We start from the raw sequence: 17,920 nt of genomic DNA, 5'->3' as shown, positions 1-17,920 counted from the left end.
AAAAAGGAAGATGAATGAAATTCATGAATTATAAAATATTTCATCATATTCTTGCTAAAATCCATATATTATTATAAAAATTCCTGTACGTACATCAAGTGGCATTTTATAATCTCTTCCCAAAACTTGAAACATACATGCAAGAAATTTTATCTGAACAACACAATAAATATGCATCACGTGTATTGCAGAACATACAATACTCTAAATTTACATATCCATATTATTTTGAACACAGAGTGCCTAAATCTTGATCATTATATTATGATTATTCAATTCTTTTTTCGTTATTGAAAGAAGTATACATACATTTAAATCTAATCCTTTATAAGAAATACGTCATTTTCGTAACCTGTACTTGATAAAAAAATAAAGCTAGATCGTGAAAACGTACATAAATTGCGGTTTCAAATACAAAAAAGAGCCATCAGATAACAACTTTGTTGTGAAGGCGATGTTCCTTTAGGCACGGCATAGAACAGAAACGATTGGAATTATACTCAAAAGGCACTTGACCTGCCATATTCACACCACATTGAAAGCATCGTGAAATTATGGTGCATCCTTGGTTTAAAATACGTTGCTCTGCAGCCAAAGCTCTCTGTGATAGAAACGTTTAACGATTTAATTTATTAGTACTAAATAGCTGTACAATTAATCTTTAAAATATGTACCTTTTCTCTGTCACTAAGACTAAGATATTTTTGCTTTGTATCTTCTTCTTGTTTTTTAAGTTCAAATTCTTTTCTCTTCAATTTATCTTTCTCCCGTTTTATTTTTCTTTGTTGTCTCTTTTTTTCTAATTCCTCTTGTTCTATTTCATCAGTAAGTGGGCCAGGTATTTGAGACTTTATAACAAACACATATAATTTTATACGTAATAATAACATCTTAATAAATGAAATATAGAGAAATATATAGTAAATACTTTGCTATAATTGAACTTGTCAGGATAAGCGCCCATAAATCTTCTAAAAGTATTTCTGGTTTCCTTATCATTTGCCGCAGCATATGGTGTTTGTAGCTTCTTATTTTTATTGCAAGGATCTGATCCAATTTCTAGTAATTGCCTAAAACAGGTAAACTTGATAAAAATTTTGTGAAACAAAACAATAGTTACATCAGCATACTAATTTCTAACTACTAATATACCACACTAATTTCAAGTGTCCACCCAAAGCTGCTACATGTAACATCGTATTACCATCTTCATTAGCATCATTTACCAATTTCTTCACATCATCTTTGTTTACAATTGAATTAAAATCTACAGTTACGTCCTCTTGATTTTGTTCTTCCAACTCCACAAACTTTTTTACTTGAATTACGAGATCATTAATTACAGATGATAATAATTCATCATCACCTAATTTACATGCAGACCATAATTTAACTTTAGCATTGGTTAAAGTTTCGTTCAGTACGCATTCTGAAAATGCAAGTATTTTTATATATGTAAAAAGATATGATCATTAAAAGAACATAATATATATACATGTATTCACCATCTTTTTTCGTCTTTTTCTTCTGACGACGAGCTTTTTTATTCTTCATATATCTTGGCACAGTATCTTGAAAGGCGAGTAAATTTTCATTAAATTCTACTTCCAATTCTTGTTCAATTAATGAAACATCCATTGGAATATTAGAAGTTCCTGTTTGATCCAATTCTGATTCCGAAGACGATCGTGCTAATCTAGCAATGATATCTGTAATACAAGATCAAATGAAAATTCAATTAATTATTTAATTGTATCTCATATTCAAAATATTTTAATTTTCGTACCGGGTAAAGGGCGACATGGACTTTTTCTTGGTTTTGCTCTATCTATATGAGATCGAGAATTCTTATGTTGTCTTTCGGGAGATGCTTGAGCGGGAATTTTATTCTTATCGCTATCTTGTGGATTACGTACGTTATTGGTAGCATTAGAATCATACTCTACATCCTCTATTTTCTCCGGAATTTCGCTAGATACATCAGCTTTTGAAACTTTTTTTCTAAGAGGTTGTCGTGGTGAAATAGGAAAAGAATCTGTAAAATCAGATGCAGAGCCTGTAACATACATCATTAGTAAGATAAACATGAATATATTTTAATATTTGAAACACAATGTCAAAATCATACCATAAATTTCCATGGAACTTAAAATGTCATACACTCTTTTAACTTCACTAAATGTTGCTCTACGAGTAGGAAAAGGTAGTGGCCTCAATCTTAAGTCATTCTTATCTAAAGGTGGATTTTTTCCTCCAAATAATACAGTACGATTATATGGACCAACTGCTCTATACAAAATTAGAGAGGAATTACTGATATGAGATGACCATGATTCAAGTATATCTTGCACATGCTGAAAATAAATAGTTAATGAATATGATGAAAATAGTCCCTATCTAAATTTACTATCTATATACCTGAAGGAGAGATGCTTCATTATAACGACGTAAACTAGCTCCAGCACTCTTTGGATGATTAGCTGTTGTACGTGAACTTTGAGCAAAGCCCTGTTTTGCGCGTACTGTATAAGAATGAAATGTTTTGTGCACAATAGGTTCTCCATCTAAAGCAGGTAGATACTTCTTTATAATTCCGGTATATAAAATATTTCTTTATATATTAAAACTAATACCTTGAAACACAGCTGCAGCAAAATGTCCTCCACCAATCATGATAACAGTCCATGTTGTTTTTCTCCCACTGTCCAGTGCCTGAGCAATCATCTCATTGTCTACCTCTGGAATTTCCTAAAATGTAATTGCATCTCTCCTGATCTGGCAAGTATAGACACGCCAAGTGATTCTAACAAAGTAGATCAAATTACAGAATAATATCATAGACAAGCATGTCTATTACTATAAATAAACAGACCTTCTTATTGTGAAGTAAGCATCTATATATACTAAATATATTTCCATCATCATTCTCAAAAAAAACTTTTGAATGACGATTTGCAGTGACTAATAAAGCCTCAACTTTTTTCTCTTTGATAATGTCATCACAATATTCTGTATCAGAACTATCAGAAACTGACTCTGTATTTTTTCCTTTTTTTTCAATTTTCTTATTTTTAATGGAGATTTTACTTTCACAATGACCAGATCCTGTTTCTGAGGCATATGTCTCATCTTCATTTTCAGATTCTACATCACTTCCAGATAAACTCGAAACATTGCCTACAATGTTAACAACGATATGTTTTTCATAGTATACATTAAGTATACAAAAAAAGCTAAGTTCTTTGGTAATACCTTCATCAGCTAAAAGATTAAATTTATCTTCATTAATAGGTCTTAATCCATTCAAACGCTGTTTTAAATTATACCGGTGCCAATCTAACTTATAATGCAGTCTTTGTTGTGCTTTGTCTTCAAATATAGTATTACAAAATGAACAACTTAAGGAATCTGATACAACTAAATCATCAAGTTGACTTATCATTCTCTCACTTCCTGAAACTAATATAATAGTGCTTTTAACTTCACTTCATAAATTCGTCTATTATATTATCAATAATATCGTTCTTAATCATTTGCAATTTTCGAATTCGTAGAAAGAAAATGCTTTAACCTTAGAAACATATGGTTTCTATATATTTGAAAATTCTGAAACATCAATCAACTCGAATGACGTAATTAAACAGGGAATAAACAAAATAGTTAAAGTGATTAATAGATATCCTTAGCTTTAAAAAATATAAATAAAAATTTTAATAGTAAGTATCCACATACAAACATAAATTCGTATCAACTAGCATTTAAATAAAAATAGATATATATCCTAAGCTTAATTACCAGATGACGATCGCGATTGCATACATTGTGCAACTTTAATACCCTTTGTGATTCTGTTAAAGTCTTCCTGGTTGTATATTTTAAATATTTGATGATCCATTATCTACGTTATCTAAACTTCTAATCAAAGACGATATAAGCCTGAAAAAATGAAGCACAATCACCGATAAAATAAAGAAAAAGATATAATAAACTTTAATTTGAAATAAAAAATAACAAGAAAATTTCTGATTACCCAATAATGTAATAGGAGAATCACAACGTTCCACTCACGGTCGCATAAACCGTGGTTCTACTATCTTTTCTACGTATATTATATGTATAATTCACTTCACGATAATTAGACATCAAAATCGAACTATGCAGTTTGATACCCGATGTCACTCAGTAATTAGTTACACTTATGTTAATGTCACTAACTTTTTCATCCAAAAAGAAAATAGTTTGATTGAAGTAAAATTTTAATATTATAAATAGGATATACACTTTCAGATTTAAATACTAATCACACTGTATTTTAATTCAGTCATGATAGGTAGAAAATTACATCATCGAATATATTATCTCTTGTACATATGTTGTAATCAATGTAGTGTTTAAATAACTGCTGGAAATCTAAAAATGTAATTGAAAAATACTAGTTATTAAATATAGACGGATTCTATTACAATTTGGATAATATCACGATAACACAAAATATAGAACAAAGGAATAGAGGCCCCTTATTATTTTACCATCATTCTCAGTATTATCGACTCAATATACAACAAATAAGAACTTACCAACAAATGATATATGTAATATAATTTCTGAGTGACAGAGAATCGTTAACAGTTTCGAGAATTGTCAACAGATAGTGCTACATAATCGGTTTATGCCATAAAGAATCAAAGATGTCTGTCACGTATGATTTCAATCCAAGATCTGTACAGTCCTTGGGCCGACGCGACTAGCGTAGAGATTTTTCTTTCGTTATGAGAAATGTTTGAGTGGATTTCACAATTGTCTGTGCGCGCGTCCACGACGAAAAATGCGGAATTTTCACGGTCGCCGCATCTAATAACGCGTGCGCATTCAGTATATCTGTATATCGAAAAATTATAGCCCCATCGCCTAATAGTTTCGGCCTAATCGCACCAATTTCTCGTTGATTTCTCCAGTGAGATTTTGTTCTTTCTGCTTTCACATCCTAAAGAGTTACACAATATTCAATATCGAGATGTCTGATGATACGAGTGTACGCGTTGCCGTACGGTAAGTCCAGGTTTTCTATTAAAACATCAATTCATCAAATTGTTTTTGTGCAAGACACTCTGTCAAGTAGGCTACATTGTCGCAAACTAAGCTACTAAAACGACATACGCGGTGACAGCTTATATCACCGATGTGATACAGTTAATAATAACTGTAAGATTCGCGGGAAGTATTATTCGAATTCAAAACGTAAAAATTTTGCTGTAAAAAATGCTGTACTTGTACCGTAATTTGTTGTACGTAAATGTTTCCGTAATTTACGCGTATTGTCATTATATATTCTTTCCCGGTGTATCTTATCTATTACTATAGATATGTATTTTTTCTTTCACTTGGGATCCATTGTTACGAATCCAATGATTAGAATTGCGAAAGGCATTGATTCCTGTTACACTTTCACGATTTTAGAAAATTCCTCTATTTAGACCGTTTCAACATGATTACAGATTTCTCCGAATATCCTTACTAAAACAGTTACACTAATTAACTATCGACATATTCATATGTTTCTTAATATCCTTAATTTTTTATTCACTTCTTTAAAATTATTTATTTTATTAACACACTCATAACGATATGTAAATGCGATATTTGTCATTAATATTTTTCGTTTTTATCTTCCAAATCTCCCTGTTATTTTTCGATAAAGTTATTTTATAATTGAAATGCCGTCAGCATTCTTTTTTACGCAGTACTGCATTGCGTACTTTAATCGCATAATATCTCCTTTTAAAGAATTGGATGCGTAGGTCGTAGGCTTTATTACCGGTTGTATACCGAACGACGAACATGCATCTCGATTTCTGATGAATGAATTTTTACTCCCCCACCATATTTTCTTCGTTTCTTCATAATTTATTCAATTTCCAATTGTTTATATTAGTCATTCCTACATTTAGCCATCTGGTCTTTTCCTTATTTGAATATTTTCAAATTGTTCTTTAGCTGCATTCTTTATGGATTTTGTTGTATATATTTCTTCTTACCATCGCGCGGGATTTTTATTACAGTAACAGCTGATGCGTTGTGTACGATGATGTTGATTATAACACATTAAATGTGACTACAACGTAATACATTATATATGAATACGAATACGAATTGATTAAACGTAATTTATGTATGAAAAATAAAAATCATTTGTACTTTTTCTTTTTCATATTCATTGTTTATATTCGTATTTAATCTTTAATATTTAATTTTCTTCTATCGAAATATTAAGAAATGTCGGTAATTCATAATTTATTGTTATTGATCACAGAATAAGGCCTCAAGTAGCACGTGAAGTAATTGACATGTGTAGAATTTGTACTCAAGTACCTCCAGGAGAACCCCAAGTCTTTCTTGGACCAGACAAGGCCTTTACATATGATTATGTTTTTGATACTGGTGTTGGACAAAGCACAATTCATGAAACATGTGTTGCACGTTTGGTAGAAGGTGCATTAGATGGATATAATGCAACTGTTCTTGCATATGGTCAAACTGGGTCTGGTAAAACATATACTATGGGTACTGGATTTGATGTGGAAGTAGGTGAAGCTGTAGTTGGAATTATTCCAAGAGCTATTAGACACCTGTTCAATGGTATTGCGGAAAAACAACAGCAGGCTAGAGAACGTGCACAAATGCCTCCGGAATTTAAGGTTTGCAAAGAAAATTTGTATACAATTCTAAATCCATGTTACTTCACTGAAATAAATTATTCTACTTATGAGTGAAATTTAATATTTCATAAGATAAAATGTTTCTTCTATATAAATTGTTTTCTTTATGTGTTATAATAGGTTACTGCACAATTTTTGGAATTGTATAATGAGGACTTGAAAGATTTACTAGGACCTGGTGGTCCTAGGGGTGGTGCTCGTATTCATGAAGATCCCTCAGGCAATATTCATTTAGCTGGAGTGGAACCACGAATTGTTACTAGTCCAGAGGAAGCATTAGAGTATTTAAGATTAGGAGCATTGTCACGTACAACTGGATCTACCCAAATGAATACCCAGTCATCAAGATCACATGCAATATTTACACTATATATAAAGCAGCAAAGATACGTAAAAGTTGAAGATCCAGATGCTGATGTTGATACAAGTGGCTCTGAACCTGCTGGTGAATTTGAAACATTAACTGCAAAATTTCATTTTGTAGATTTAGCTGGATCAGAAAGGCTAAAAAGAACTGGTGCTACTGGAGACAGAGCAAAAGAAGGGATTTCTATAAATTGTGGATTGGTAATGTATTGATAATTTTATAGGAGAATTACACAATATTGTAATTACCATCAGAACAATTATTTTTTGCATTATAGTTGGCTTTAGGTAATGTAATTTCTGCACTTGGCGATAAGACAAAAAGAGCTTTACATGTACCATACAGAGATTCAAAGCTAACAAGGCTGCTTCAAGATTCACTAGGAGGTAATAGAATCATAAATATATTTATAAAATACATACTTTTATTCTAATTGTATTAATTTAGCAATAAATATTTATGTACAATGGTTGTAGGTAACAGTCAAACTGTTATGATAGCCTGTGTATCACCAAGTGATAGAGATTTTATGGAAACTTTAAGTACTCTGAAGTATGCAAACAGAGCAAGGAACATAAAGAATAAAGTTACAATTAATCAAGATAAGAGTTCAAGAACAATTGCTTCTCTTAGAAGAGAAATACAGCAGCTTCAATTAGAATTAATGGAATATAGGCAAGGTAAATGTGTAAAATATTATATGGATATGGAGAATTGGTATTTATAACATATCAAATTTATTATGAAAAGTTAAAATTTTAATTTGTTATTTATTTTTTATTAGGAAAAAGAGTTGTTGGTGAAGATGGTATAAACGATGCTTGGCATGAAAATCAAATGTTGAACAGTGAATTACAGAGTCTTCGTACTAGAGTAAAAGCCCTTTCAGAAACAGTTGAAGCATTGACAGCAAAGAATGTTCTTCTGCAGGCAGAAAAAGATACCGGTCAATGGTTGTCATCAACAGGTGAAAATCCTGAAGTGACGAGTTTAATACAAGGATATTTGCAAGAAATAGAAGAACTAAGAGCTCGTCTTTTAGAAGCAGAAGCTATGTATCAGCAATTGAAGAAACGTCAAATACAGGTATAATAGCACATAGATAGTTGTAAGGCATATAGTAATAGCAGATACATATGTTATTAACCTATGTAGCAATTGATTTTCGAATGGTGTTTCAATTCACACAGGTTAATGCCGCCAACCCTTATGGTGATTCTGGATACATATTTCATAGTGACTCTACATCAGTATTAAATGATGCTAAGAAAGAACTACAAAAAGAAATTGAAACATTAACTGCATTAAAGGAACAGCATGGACATACTTCCAATATTGCTGGGAAAACAGGAGATGAAACAGAAGGTGATGATACAGAAGCAGGGCAGGATTCTGTGAGCGAAGATGATTCAGATGATGATTCCGATAGAAAAGGTATATATATATAATTATAATTATATGTATAATTTAGATAATATATAATTATATATGTCGGAGATGAAAGGACATCGAAGCCTCTCCTTTGGAACTTCGGGATAGTCCCCTAACACCGTAATCTAGATTCTATCATAGGCGTAATTAAACAATTGTCGTCTTTCGATCTGATTGTATTTGTTCGAGATTTGTGATAATGAACTTGGTCTCGAGGCGACAGCCAGTCGCCGAACGTAGCCGCGGTCACGGGATGAACGCTTTGTCTAACAAAGGTACGGAGTAATTCTATAGCTCTCCTTAAAAGAAATATTTGTAGCGACACGCGACAGTAAACATTCCAACGGTATCTGTCCCGTGGGTCGCCACACGCAGACCCTATTCTTCGAGTAAGATGATTGCCAGATGTCGATGCGTCTCCGCAGTACATGTTCAGCTAGCCTGAGGGCCCGTTATAAATCTTAAGATTTAGTTGACTAAAGTTTTTCAAACAAACAGTCTTTGTCCCAGCTACGGGAAGATAGGAGAGACCTATTTTTCAACGAACGGCGTCTCCCACTAGCAACTTTCCCTTGAGGGCGGCTAGCATCTTTTTCTCACCACCGATATGGAGATTGACCAATTAGCAGCAACGCCAATTTCCCTCGCCTTCTGAACGAAGGCTATCCTCGACGAATCCGATGATCTTGTGTCCTTAGACACACCCCATCATAGTTTTTCTCCGCAGCATCATCGCGACGGAAAGTCATTCTCTCGTGAGGTCGTATTAGTGAGTTACTTAGTGTCTGTACGCTTAGTGGATATTCCACGTTTTAACAAAAAGTCCGACTTAGATATTGTGAGCATGTTCATCTAGCATCCCGTTGACCGCGGATTCGTTATTGAACCTAGGATCATTGTCATTAGTTTCTCGAGTATCTAATTACCACGGTTACTTGTCCAATTCTATAATAATCGTATTTGCACTAGTCAATATCTTCTCTATTGCATAACGAGAACGTGTAATCCGAACGAAGATTCGTTTCACGCCCCTAACTCTAATTCTAATATAAACCCGACATATATAATATAATGTTTTGTAGAAGAAGACGAAGAAGAAGCAGCTATGGGTCGTGAATTGGAAGCTTTAACGTCAGATATTGATGTAAAACAACGACTAATACAAGAACTTGAACTTTCTCAACGACGTTTACAAACTATGAAGCAACATTACGAAGATAAACTTGCTCAATTACAAGCTCGAATCAGAAATACCCAAGAAGAAAGAGATAAGGTGTTGCAATCATTACAACAACAACCAATACCACCAACAGAAAAAGTGAAAAAATTACGCGATGAATATGAAAAGAAACTTTCTGCTATGCAAAAAGAAGTACGACTTTTGCAATCTGCAAAGAAGGAACATGCGAGGCTACTTAAGAGTCAATCTCAGAATGAAAACAGGTTAAGAGGGCTTCGAAATGAACTGGCAGAGATGAAGCGAGCAAAAGTAAAACTTCTGAATAAAATGCGCGAAGAAGCACAGAGACATAAAGAAAATGAGTTGAGACGTAATAGAGAAATAGCACAATTGCGTAAGGAAAGTAGGAAGAATGCAAATACGATTCGAACGCTTGAGGCAGATAAAAGAATGAAAGAAGTAGTTCTTAGACGCAAACAAGAAGAAGTTTCAGCGTTAAGAAAACGAGACAGAGGTCTAAGCCAAAAGGCTGCCGGTAGAGCACCACCTAAACCAATTAACCCAAAAGCATTAAAACAAAGGTGGCAAACATTTGAAAGAACCATTGCTAAGCAAGCATTGGCTAAACAGGCAGCTGCAGAAACGGAGAGAGAAATGGAAAGACTTCTTCAAGAACGAGAAGAACTAGGTAGAGAACTTGAAAAGCTTCAAAAACACAGAAATGTTATAGAAAGTTCGAGAGGTGACACAATCGATATAGATGAAGAAATTGATAATGTGAGAAGTAAAATTAGCTATCTACAGGTAACTTTCTTTTCTTATATTAGCCAAGTTAATGTTGCTTTGTTCTTCAAGTTATTCTTTACAGGATAGTATCTCTGAATGTCAACGTGATATGATGGAAATGGGAGATGGTGAAGGCGAAGGGGAACCTGGTGTTGAAGCTCTTATATCAACGATTCAGTCGGTAGATGAGGCTCAATATTTATTACAAAGAATGCTAGCTTTTACTGTCGAGCAAAGTTGCGTGGCTGCACAAAAGCAGCTTGAAGTCCGAGACATGGAATCAAGACTAAATCAAGTTGCGCAAGAAAGTGATGTGCAACATCAATTATTGGAGCACGTGTTGCGAGACAGAGATCTTTTATCACTTACGAATAATCATAGTACTATGAATTATAGTCCACCTAGTTCTAGGAGTTCATCACCAGATAAGTAAGTCATACACTATTTTTTTAATATCTCTTAGCAATATCTATTAGTAATATTTATTTAATTTGAAATATTAGTGAAAATTACACTCAAGTTATTGTTGGAGAGGAAAAACAACGTAACAATAAAGTACGCAGAAGGACTACACAACCTCAAGAGCTCCTTTATGGAGTTCAAGCTAATCCAGATAATTTAAAGACAGAAGAACAAAATCAAAGTCATAATCATCCACTTACGAGGGTGCCTAGTGCACCTGGTAGTTTAAAGTAAGTACAGTTATTCTCCAATAACTTAATCATGTAATGTGAAATATAAAATGAACATTTTTCTTTCGTAAGAGGATTGGTTTTAACCAGAAGTCATGGTAGCATAAGTGGTGGATCCCCGACTCTAAGTCGACGTGATAGTACATCGCCAAGGCCGCTGCGACGACCGCTTCATCCTGGTGGAGGCTCCATGTGAGTGATAATCCTGCAGCACGTCCTAATTTTTATATTCTTTGTATATCTTTGTCTTGACGCCTTGTTTCATGCACTACTGGTTAATTTTTTTTCTTAAAAAGATCTGTGTCATTCTCGACAAGTGCATTTAATAATATTTTCATCATGAGATTTTAATTTTGTTTGAACTATAGCCAGAAAAGGTATACCAGTGACATAATTTCTTTTGTTATAAACACAAGAAAGTATGTATTAATGGAATTGACTTTATTAAAAATTATTTCTTTTGATTCTATATTTTGTTTTTTTTTTCACATTTTGCTTACGTTAATAATTTACAAAATAAGATTACTAACATACAAATTGTTGCATTAGGCAAGAAGATACAATTTGTACAAAATTTTATATCTCATACGAAATGCATTTGAAAATTCGTTAGTTTTCGGGAAATTTGGTAATAATAACATTTTATTTATTGTTCTTACTACAGGTACCTTATTAAGATTGTTTTAATGCCAAACAATTTATTCAATGTATTATATACATTTCTATCTCTCTCTAATATAAATATGTATAAATGTCGCAAAATTTTCTATTTGTATAAAACACATTGTTTCGCAAAAGAATCATGAATTTGTATATATGTAAGCAGTTATTTTGTATACATGACAATTAATAAATAAAAGCACAAACACTTAAGGTACACTGTTCTATGAAAATACTTTTAAAAAGCCCCTTGGTGGATCATTCTTTTTTTTGTTTTTTGTTTAAATTTCTTTAAACATTTTCTGTAATGAATCATGATGTGCATTAATTACAGTTTTCTCATAAATTAACCATTTATTATTATAGTTTTTATTTTCCAAATATCAATGTGTAATATTTTCTTATACAGTAATATATTTAATGTTATACAGATTAATATATTTATAATTCAGCAACACTGTTACTAATTATAATAAAATCAATTTACAATTATATCTTATAATAATGCACTTGCATGATCCATATTGTATTGAGCCAATATAGCTTACCTCGGATTAAAATTGACAAGATTTCCGGCTAACTAACACGCTAACATAACAAACCCTCAACTAGGGAACAAGTAGCACATACAGATGTGTCATCACCTCCTGGATCTCCGACTACATACCGACGGTTCAATAGTCGAGAAGAAAACGTTTTCTCTAGACTAACTGCAAGTAGACAACCAACATCTACAGATCCACAACCTATGAAAGGAATTATTTCTCAATATCAAGGCAAGGTAAATACAGTATGAATACTGCAAAATATTATTGAATATTAGTTGTACATGATATATACTTTTTTCAGACACAGCCACGAGCTGTTTTGCAATGCACTCACGTTGCCGAAGGACATAGCAAAGCAGTACTGACTATATGTGTAACTTCTGATTTGCTCTTCAGTGGTTCAAAAGGTATCAGACGTAAAACAAATATTTAACATCTTTAAAAGTATCCTACATTTCTTTCTCTCTCTCTCTCTCTCTCCCTCTCTCTCTCTCTCTCTCTCTTAATACTCTTTATACATTAATTATGTATAAAATTTTTAGATCGAACTGTCAAAGTATGGGATTTAGGGACAGGAATTGAGAATCTCACATTAAGTGGTCATCCGAACAACGTCGTAGCGGTGAAATATTCACCAATGCATAATTTATTATTCAGTGTTTCTTCAGCATATGTAAAAGTTTGGGATTTGCGTACAGGAAACAGCTGCGTGAAAACTTTATTTTCATCTGGTCAAGCTCAAAGTGGACCACTTGCATTATCAACTCCATCTAGAGTGCTTCAAGTTCCTGTTGGTGAAACAACCATCAATGATTTAGTGCTCAGTATAGATGAGCAAGAATTATATACCGCGTCTAGCGATAAAGTCAGAGTATGGGATCTCCGTAAATTAACACACACTGGAAGATTAAGTACACCACATACGGCAGCAGTAATGTGTTTAGCTGTCGCAGATGATGGAAGGGTGATAACAGGTAGCAAAGATCATCTGATATCTCTTGTTGAACCAAATGCATCCGGGCAATCGGTCAGTCTGGCACCTCCACATTATGATGGTGTTCAATGTTTGACAACTTACGAATCGACATTGTTTTCTGGCAAGTATTTTTAAAATCAGGTTTCTAACATCATTATGGCCTTTAATACATTCGAGATATTTTTAAAATTTATAATAAACTTTTTTTAGGATCAAGGGATATGTGTATTAAACGATGGGATTTGAGCAGAATGGAACTAGTTCAATCACTAAATAATGCTCACAAAGATTGGATCTTGGGTTTGTGTATGATTAATAATGGATCTGTAATGATATCTGGATGCAGAGGGGGTGTGTTAAAAGCCTGGTCTGTACCAAAGGATCAAGCAGAATGTACTCCAATAGGAGAAGTTCGAGCACACGGTACTGCTATCAATGCTGTAACAACTAATCAGCAACACGTTTTTACTGCAAGCAAGTAAGTATGCATTTTTGTATTGTTGCTCATACTAAACTGACCCGAAGCATATTGGAAATATAAGCTGCAATAACATACAAATTTTACATTATTCTAAATTAACTTTGAGGACTTGATTAGATAAATTATTTTAAGTTGAAATATTTGCTCGGGTTCAGTACTTGACATAACTTTCTTGAACGGAATAACATCTAAAATGTTGATTGCAGCTCTGGAGAGGTGAAGCTGTGGCGTATTCCCGATTCCTCATTATCCATGTCTATTTCCACAGTTTCCCTTTAACTTATTTTTCTATTTTGCTGCATAATATTCCTTTGCATTTATAATTTTTTGGTGTGGTAATGCGCATGCTTGTCCACTCAGCTGTTTTATAAAAGTGTGTGGACATGTTTATCATAAATACATACCATGAATTTTATTTGATAAAATTTTAACTTTTCAGCTGGTAAATATTTATAAAAAAACAGACAACAGTTCGTTTGCTTACACACCTACATACTTGTTTATTATAGTTTCGAAATTATTATTCCATACAATGAAAAGATAAATTATAAAATAATAGTAACTTTAATTTTCTGCCTCAAATGCTTTGACATGTAATTACCATCGAATGTAATGAAAATCGGAAATGCGCTTTAAATTTCTGTAAAATTGTTTATTGATATTACATGGTAGATTAGTTATTGAACATGAAAGAATAACGTAATGATATTTCTTTAAAATTTCATATTTCTTTTACTGATCAATTCTCATTCGTTTCTATCAAAGCTGTGTGTATTGCTTTTTGAAAGTATTTATGCAAGTTTTTAGCAAAAATTTGTCATTAATAGTGTGGTTGCAGTTATGAATGTATTCTATGTAAAACATTTGTTTGATTGAATGAAGTTGTAGTAGAAAATAATACTTGTCATAATCATTGACTTGTATAACTTAACAAATATGAAAATTTAATTTAATTTCTTGTATTACTTTGCTTCTATGTTATTTACACTCCAATATGGTGCATGCAATATGATGTCAACGTGAAGTGATGCAACAGTGAGGCTGTGGAGCTACTATAAGAGAGATGCAAGAACTTTCCAGAGAAGCAACTCATTGAAAAGCTAATACATGCACTCATTGGAAATGTTGTATTTATTTTGTAATTATATTTGTTTATTTATTTGTTAATTTGTATTAATTTATAACACAATGGATAATTAATTCGAGGATTTGTAATGATAATGCACCTGACTATTGCCTGCTGATGTGTTAATTTTGATATTTTATGTTTGAGATCATATATGTATGATGTGTTTGACACTTTAAATATTTTATAACAAGTTTTACGTGTACTGCCTTAATGGATATAAGCATTTAACACATGTATAAAATTTATAAATGTAATTTTTAAATAACAAAACGATTCTATAGTATATAGAAATATGAAGTCCAAAGATGTATTATTAAAAAAATTGATTCAGCAAAAATTAAGTGCATTATCGTGGATTAAGTATAGTATTTAAACAAATTTACTTAATAAGAACAAATTTGGTATTATCTAGCATTTATTTTATTATGAACATAAAGGTCGTAATAATTATAATATTTATTCTTAGTACAAACAATTGTTGGTTAATACTGTACAGTCTGAGGTCTCTGTAGGTCCCATATGCTTGATATTGTCAGGGTTGGCTGTTATTTAGTTTTCTTCTAAAAATTTAAAAACAGTATTATGTCTTATTATACTTATAATTACAAAAAATAAATGGACTAATAATAATATTAAATATGGTTTTCTTTCAGTCCGAAAACTACATATAATAAAACAACAAATTCCTACCTTTTTTTCTTTTTATGTGTTGTCAATGATTCTTGACCACTGTCATCTGCACTGTCTTCTGATTGACTACTACTACTAGTACTTGAAGAACTACTTGAAGAACCACTAGAAGAATCACTGGCAACACCTGTATCTTCTTTTACATCTATAGTTTCAGCTAATGCTGCTAATTCTGGTTCTTTATCCCTGAGTACTTTTAACCATTTACGTGATAATTTTGGTCTCCCCCGTACCTATAGCAAAATTATTAAAACATACGTATATTATTATACAGCATGTATATTATTTTATTTCAAATTCATTGTTTTATACATAAATTCTTACTGTTTTATGCCACACTACTGGAAAGTTCGTACGGGAACAGAAATTTTGAGTAACTGCTATAGTTTCATCAAGATTTAAAACAACATGCCACCAACCGCCAGGAACAAAAACAGTTTCACCAGGATTTTGTAAAATCTCTATTGGCAAACAATCTTGTGGCCAGGTAGGCAATTTTGTACGTGGATAAATAACAGAAAACCATGTAATAGCTTCATCTCTTTGTTTACCACCCTCAGTCGCAGATACCTTAAGAAGTTCTCGCGGAGTATGTGTAGGAAATAAACACCACCTTTTATGTCCAGAAATCAGTGCATTCCAGGCACTTGTTCCTAATGGATCTATGTGTATGCCTGTACCTGTATTCACATTACTTATTCATAACGTAGTCTAAAATAATTGTTTAGATAAAGCAGTTATTTATATAGATATCTTTTAAAGCAGGTAATATCATTACTGTAATTTTTTATGATTTTATGAAAGTAATTAAAATACTTACCAGACCTAGCAGGTCCCATAACAAACCAACGATATGGTGGTCTTCTATGTTCTCCAGCATATTGAAACAAATCATCACGGAAATATTTAGGAATAACATAATCCTCTAGTAATTTTTTTCGTCTAGGGTGTTCACCAAAGGAACTATCAAAGATATACAAAGGTGAATCATCTTCATTATTAAGCATATAGCGTACATAATATTTCATTTTCATTTTTACACTATATCCTTCATTGTCTTCACCACATTTAAACTTTTGATTTCTGTATTTTTTTACTAATCTCTGCATTTTAATGGAAAATTATTAGTCATAGATAATAATATATTTTGTAATTAATTTAAAAAACATGTACCTCTATAGTCCATTTATACTGGGCTTTCCAACCATTTTGAACACCTTGTATTATCACAGGTTTGTAAGGTTTCTCATATTTTTCTATAAATTCTTCTGTAGATACTTTAGATTCATCAATACGATCCACATTATCAATGAAATTCCAAAATGATTCGAATTTTTTACTATAGCCATGTTGGATCCAAGCAGCCTTATCACCAAGTTCTAGAAGAAACATTTAACTATTGTAAAGAAGAGAATAGGAACGATTTTTGAAAGAATGAAACGTTTGAATAATATAAAAATAATAAAATATATTATGTAAACAATGAAGGTTTATTAAGATTTGTATATATTACTGACACTATATAATTTATTATATTTAATGTTTATACAGCAATTTAAACGGTAAACTATTTACGTATAAGTGCATTATATTATATTATTATCGCAATACTTTCAGGAAATTTGGAGTTACATCATCCAAGGTCGGCAAAGATAGTTCGGTCTTGTATCACATATCCAAATTCTGTTTATAACGACGAGCGTCACAAGAAGACAAACGGTGTCTCAATTACTTCTAGTCATACTAGCAATATAAAATAATTCGTCAAGAATAATTGTCTGTTAAAAGTAATTTACGCCCATATCACGTCAACGTATAGGTTATAAAATTAGGTTATGACATGTTTACCTGGTCTAGCTTTCCTTTTAACCTCTTTGATCCTTTTTTTCGCACGGTGATCTAATTTCAATTCGTCCGACATGGCTACACGTTTATTGTGTTACCTAATTAACCTAGTTTTAATATATTTACAATTTACAATCAAAAAATATGTGCAACACGTCATTCAGTGGTAACTGTACTTTTTAGTTCGCATAAACTCCGTAAGGTGAATCAAAACATCGGTAGATATTCTCACAAGTATATGGAACATTTAGTACAACTTTCTTGTTAATATTTTACTAAGTATATGTTCTTTTTATTTTGATCTCATGTTACACAATTTTTTCAAATGTACATACGGCGTCCAGTACATCTTTGACTTTACTACTCAACATGATGACCTTAAATAGCAGAACTAAAGTTCTGTACATTATCTACAGAGG

General features: G+C 32.2%; 3 protein-coding genes across 5 annotated transcripts; 1 reads left to right on the top strand and 2 right to left on the bottom strand.

The window, feature by feature from the left end:
* Positions 1-48: 48 nt before the first annotated feature.
* On the bottom strand, positions 49-4,531 carry LOC126872094 (ankyrin repeat and zinc finger domain-containing protein 1-like). 2 transcript variants are annotated; one of them, XM_050631636.1, is made up of 13 exons: positions 4,031-4,531; positions 3,796-3,936; positions 3,253-3,459; positions 2,873-3,177; positions 2,634-2,748; positions 2,419-2,564; positions 2,129-2,354; positions 1,787-2,056; positions 1,506-1,709; positions 1,153-1,429; positions 929-1,070; positions 675-848; positions 49-601 (listed from the first exon to the last, which is right to left on the bottom strand). In XM_050631636.1, exons 2-13 carry the CDS (start codon positions 3,893-3,895, stop codon positions 428-430), a joined length of 2,340 nt encoding a protein of 779 aa, XP_050487593.1. In that variant the 5' UTR covers positions 3,896-3,936; positions 4,031-4,531; the 3' UTR covers positions 49-427. The 2 variants fall into 2 exon arrangements, with proteins under 2 accessions (XP_050487593.1, XP_050487594.1); XM_050631637.1 differs by lacking the exons at positions 3,796-3,936; positions 4,031-4,531 and adding an exon at positions 3,572-3,738.
* A 119-nt stretch (positions 4,532-4,650) lies between these two features.
* On the top strand, positions 4,651-15,603 carry LOC126872085 (kinesin-like protein KIF21A). Of its 2 annotated transcripts, none has more exons than XM_050631608.1 (16): positions 4,651-5,049; positions 6,311-6,695; positions 6,837-7,283; positions 7,361-7,469; positions 7,560-7,763; positions 7,868-8,169; positions 8,274-8,517; positions 9,597-10,498; positions 10,563-10,909; positions 10,984-11,172; positions 11,245-11,364; positions 12,445-12,613; positions 12,682-12,787; positions 12,923-13,477; positions 13,567-13,834; positions 14,863-15,603. In XM_050631608.1, the coding sequence occupies exons 1-16, from the start codon at positions 5,015-5,017 to the stop codon at positions 14,939-14,941; spliced, it is 4,461 nt and encodes a 1,486-aa protein (XP_050487565.1). In that variant the 5' UTR covers positions 4,651-5,014; the 3' UTR covers positions 14,942-15,603. The 2 variants fall into 2 exon arrangements, with proteins under 2 accessions (XP_050487565.1, XP_050487567.1); XM_050631610.1 differs by having other exon boundaries at positions 14,044-15,603.
* Positions 15,364-17,907, bottom strand: LOC126872103 (bifunctional arginine demethylase and lysyl-hydroxylase PSR). The gene is made up of 6 exons (XM_050631655.1): positions 17,505-17,907; positions 16,830-17,035; positions 16,477-16,759; positions 15,981-16,336; positions 15,657-15,889; positions 15,364-15,526 (listed from the first exon to the last, which is right to left on the bottom strand). The coding sequence occupies exons 1-6, from the start codon at positions 17,575-17,577 to the stop codon at positions 15,499-15,501; spliced, it is 1,179 nt and encodes a 392-aa protein (XP_050487612.1). The 5' UTR covers positions 17,578-17,907; the 3' UTR covers positions 15,364-15,498.
* Positions 17,908-17,920: the final 13 nt, after the last annotated feature.

The sequence above is a fragment of the Bombus huntii genome, chromosome 12 (genome assembly GCF_024542735.1).
Source record: "Bombus huntii isolate Logan2020A chromosome 12, iyBomHunt1.1, whole genome shotgun sequence".
Classification (NCBI taxonomy): Eukaryota; Metazoa; Arthropoda; class Insecta; order Hymenoptera; family Apidae; genus Bombus; species Bombus huntii.
Note: the sequence above shows the minus strand (reverse complement) of the source record. Positions and strands in the feature narration are given on the sequence as shown.

Bases quoted from the DNA above. Each gene is read 5' to 3' on its own strand.
- LOC126872094 (XM_050631636.1), bottom strand. From the start codon at position 3,895: ATGGATCATCAAATATTTAAAATATACAACCAGGAAGACTTTAACAGA. The intron at 2,565-2,633 runs GTATTAGTTTTA...TACCTGCTTTAG, and splicing joins TGCTGCAGCTGTGTTTCAAG to ATGGAGAACCTATTGTGCAC. The intron at 602-674 runs GTACATATTTTA...TTTCTATCACAG, and splicing joins GTCTTAGTGACAGAGAAAAG to AGAGCTTTGGCTGCAGAGCA.
- LOC126872085 (XM_050631608.1), top strand. From the start codon at position 5,015: ATGTCTGATGATACGAGTGTACGCGTTGCCGTACG. The intron at 5,050-6,310 runs GTAAGTCCAGGT...TATTGATCACAG, and splicing joins AGTGTACGCGTTGCCGTACG to AATAAGGCCTCAAGTAGCAC. The intron at 12,614-12,681 runs GTAAATACAGTA...TACTTTTTTCAG, and splicing joins TTTCTCAATATCAAGGCAAG to ACACAGCCACGAGCTGTTTT.
- LOC126872103 (XM_050631655.1), bottom strand. From the start codon at position 17,577: ATGTCGGACGAATTGAAATTAGATCACCGTGCGAAAAAAAGGATCAAA. The intron at 16,760-16,829 runs GTACATGTTTTT...ATTAAAATGCAG, and splicing joins AGTATAAATGGACTATAGAG to AGATTAGTAAAAAAATACAG. The intron at 15,890-15,980 runs GTAAGAATTTAT...ATTTTGCTATAG, and splicing joins CAGTAGTGTGGCATAAAACA to GTACGGGGGAGACCAAAATT.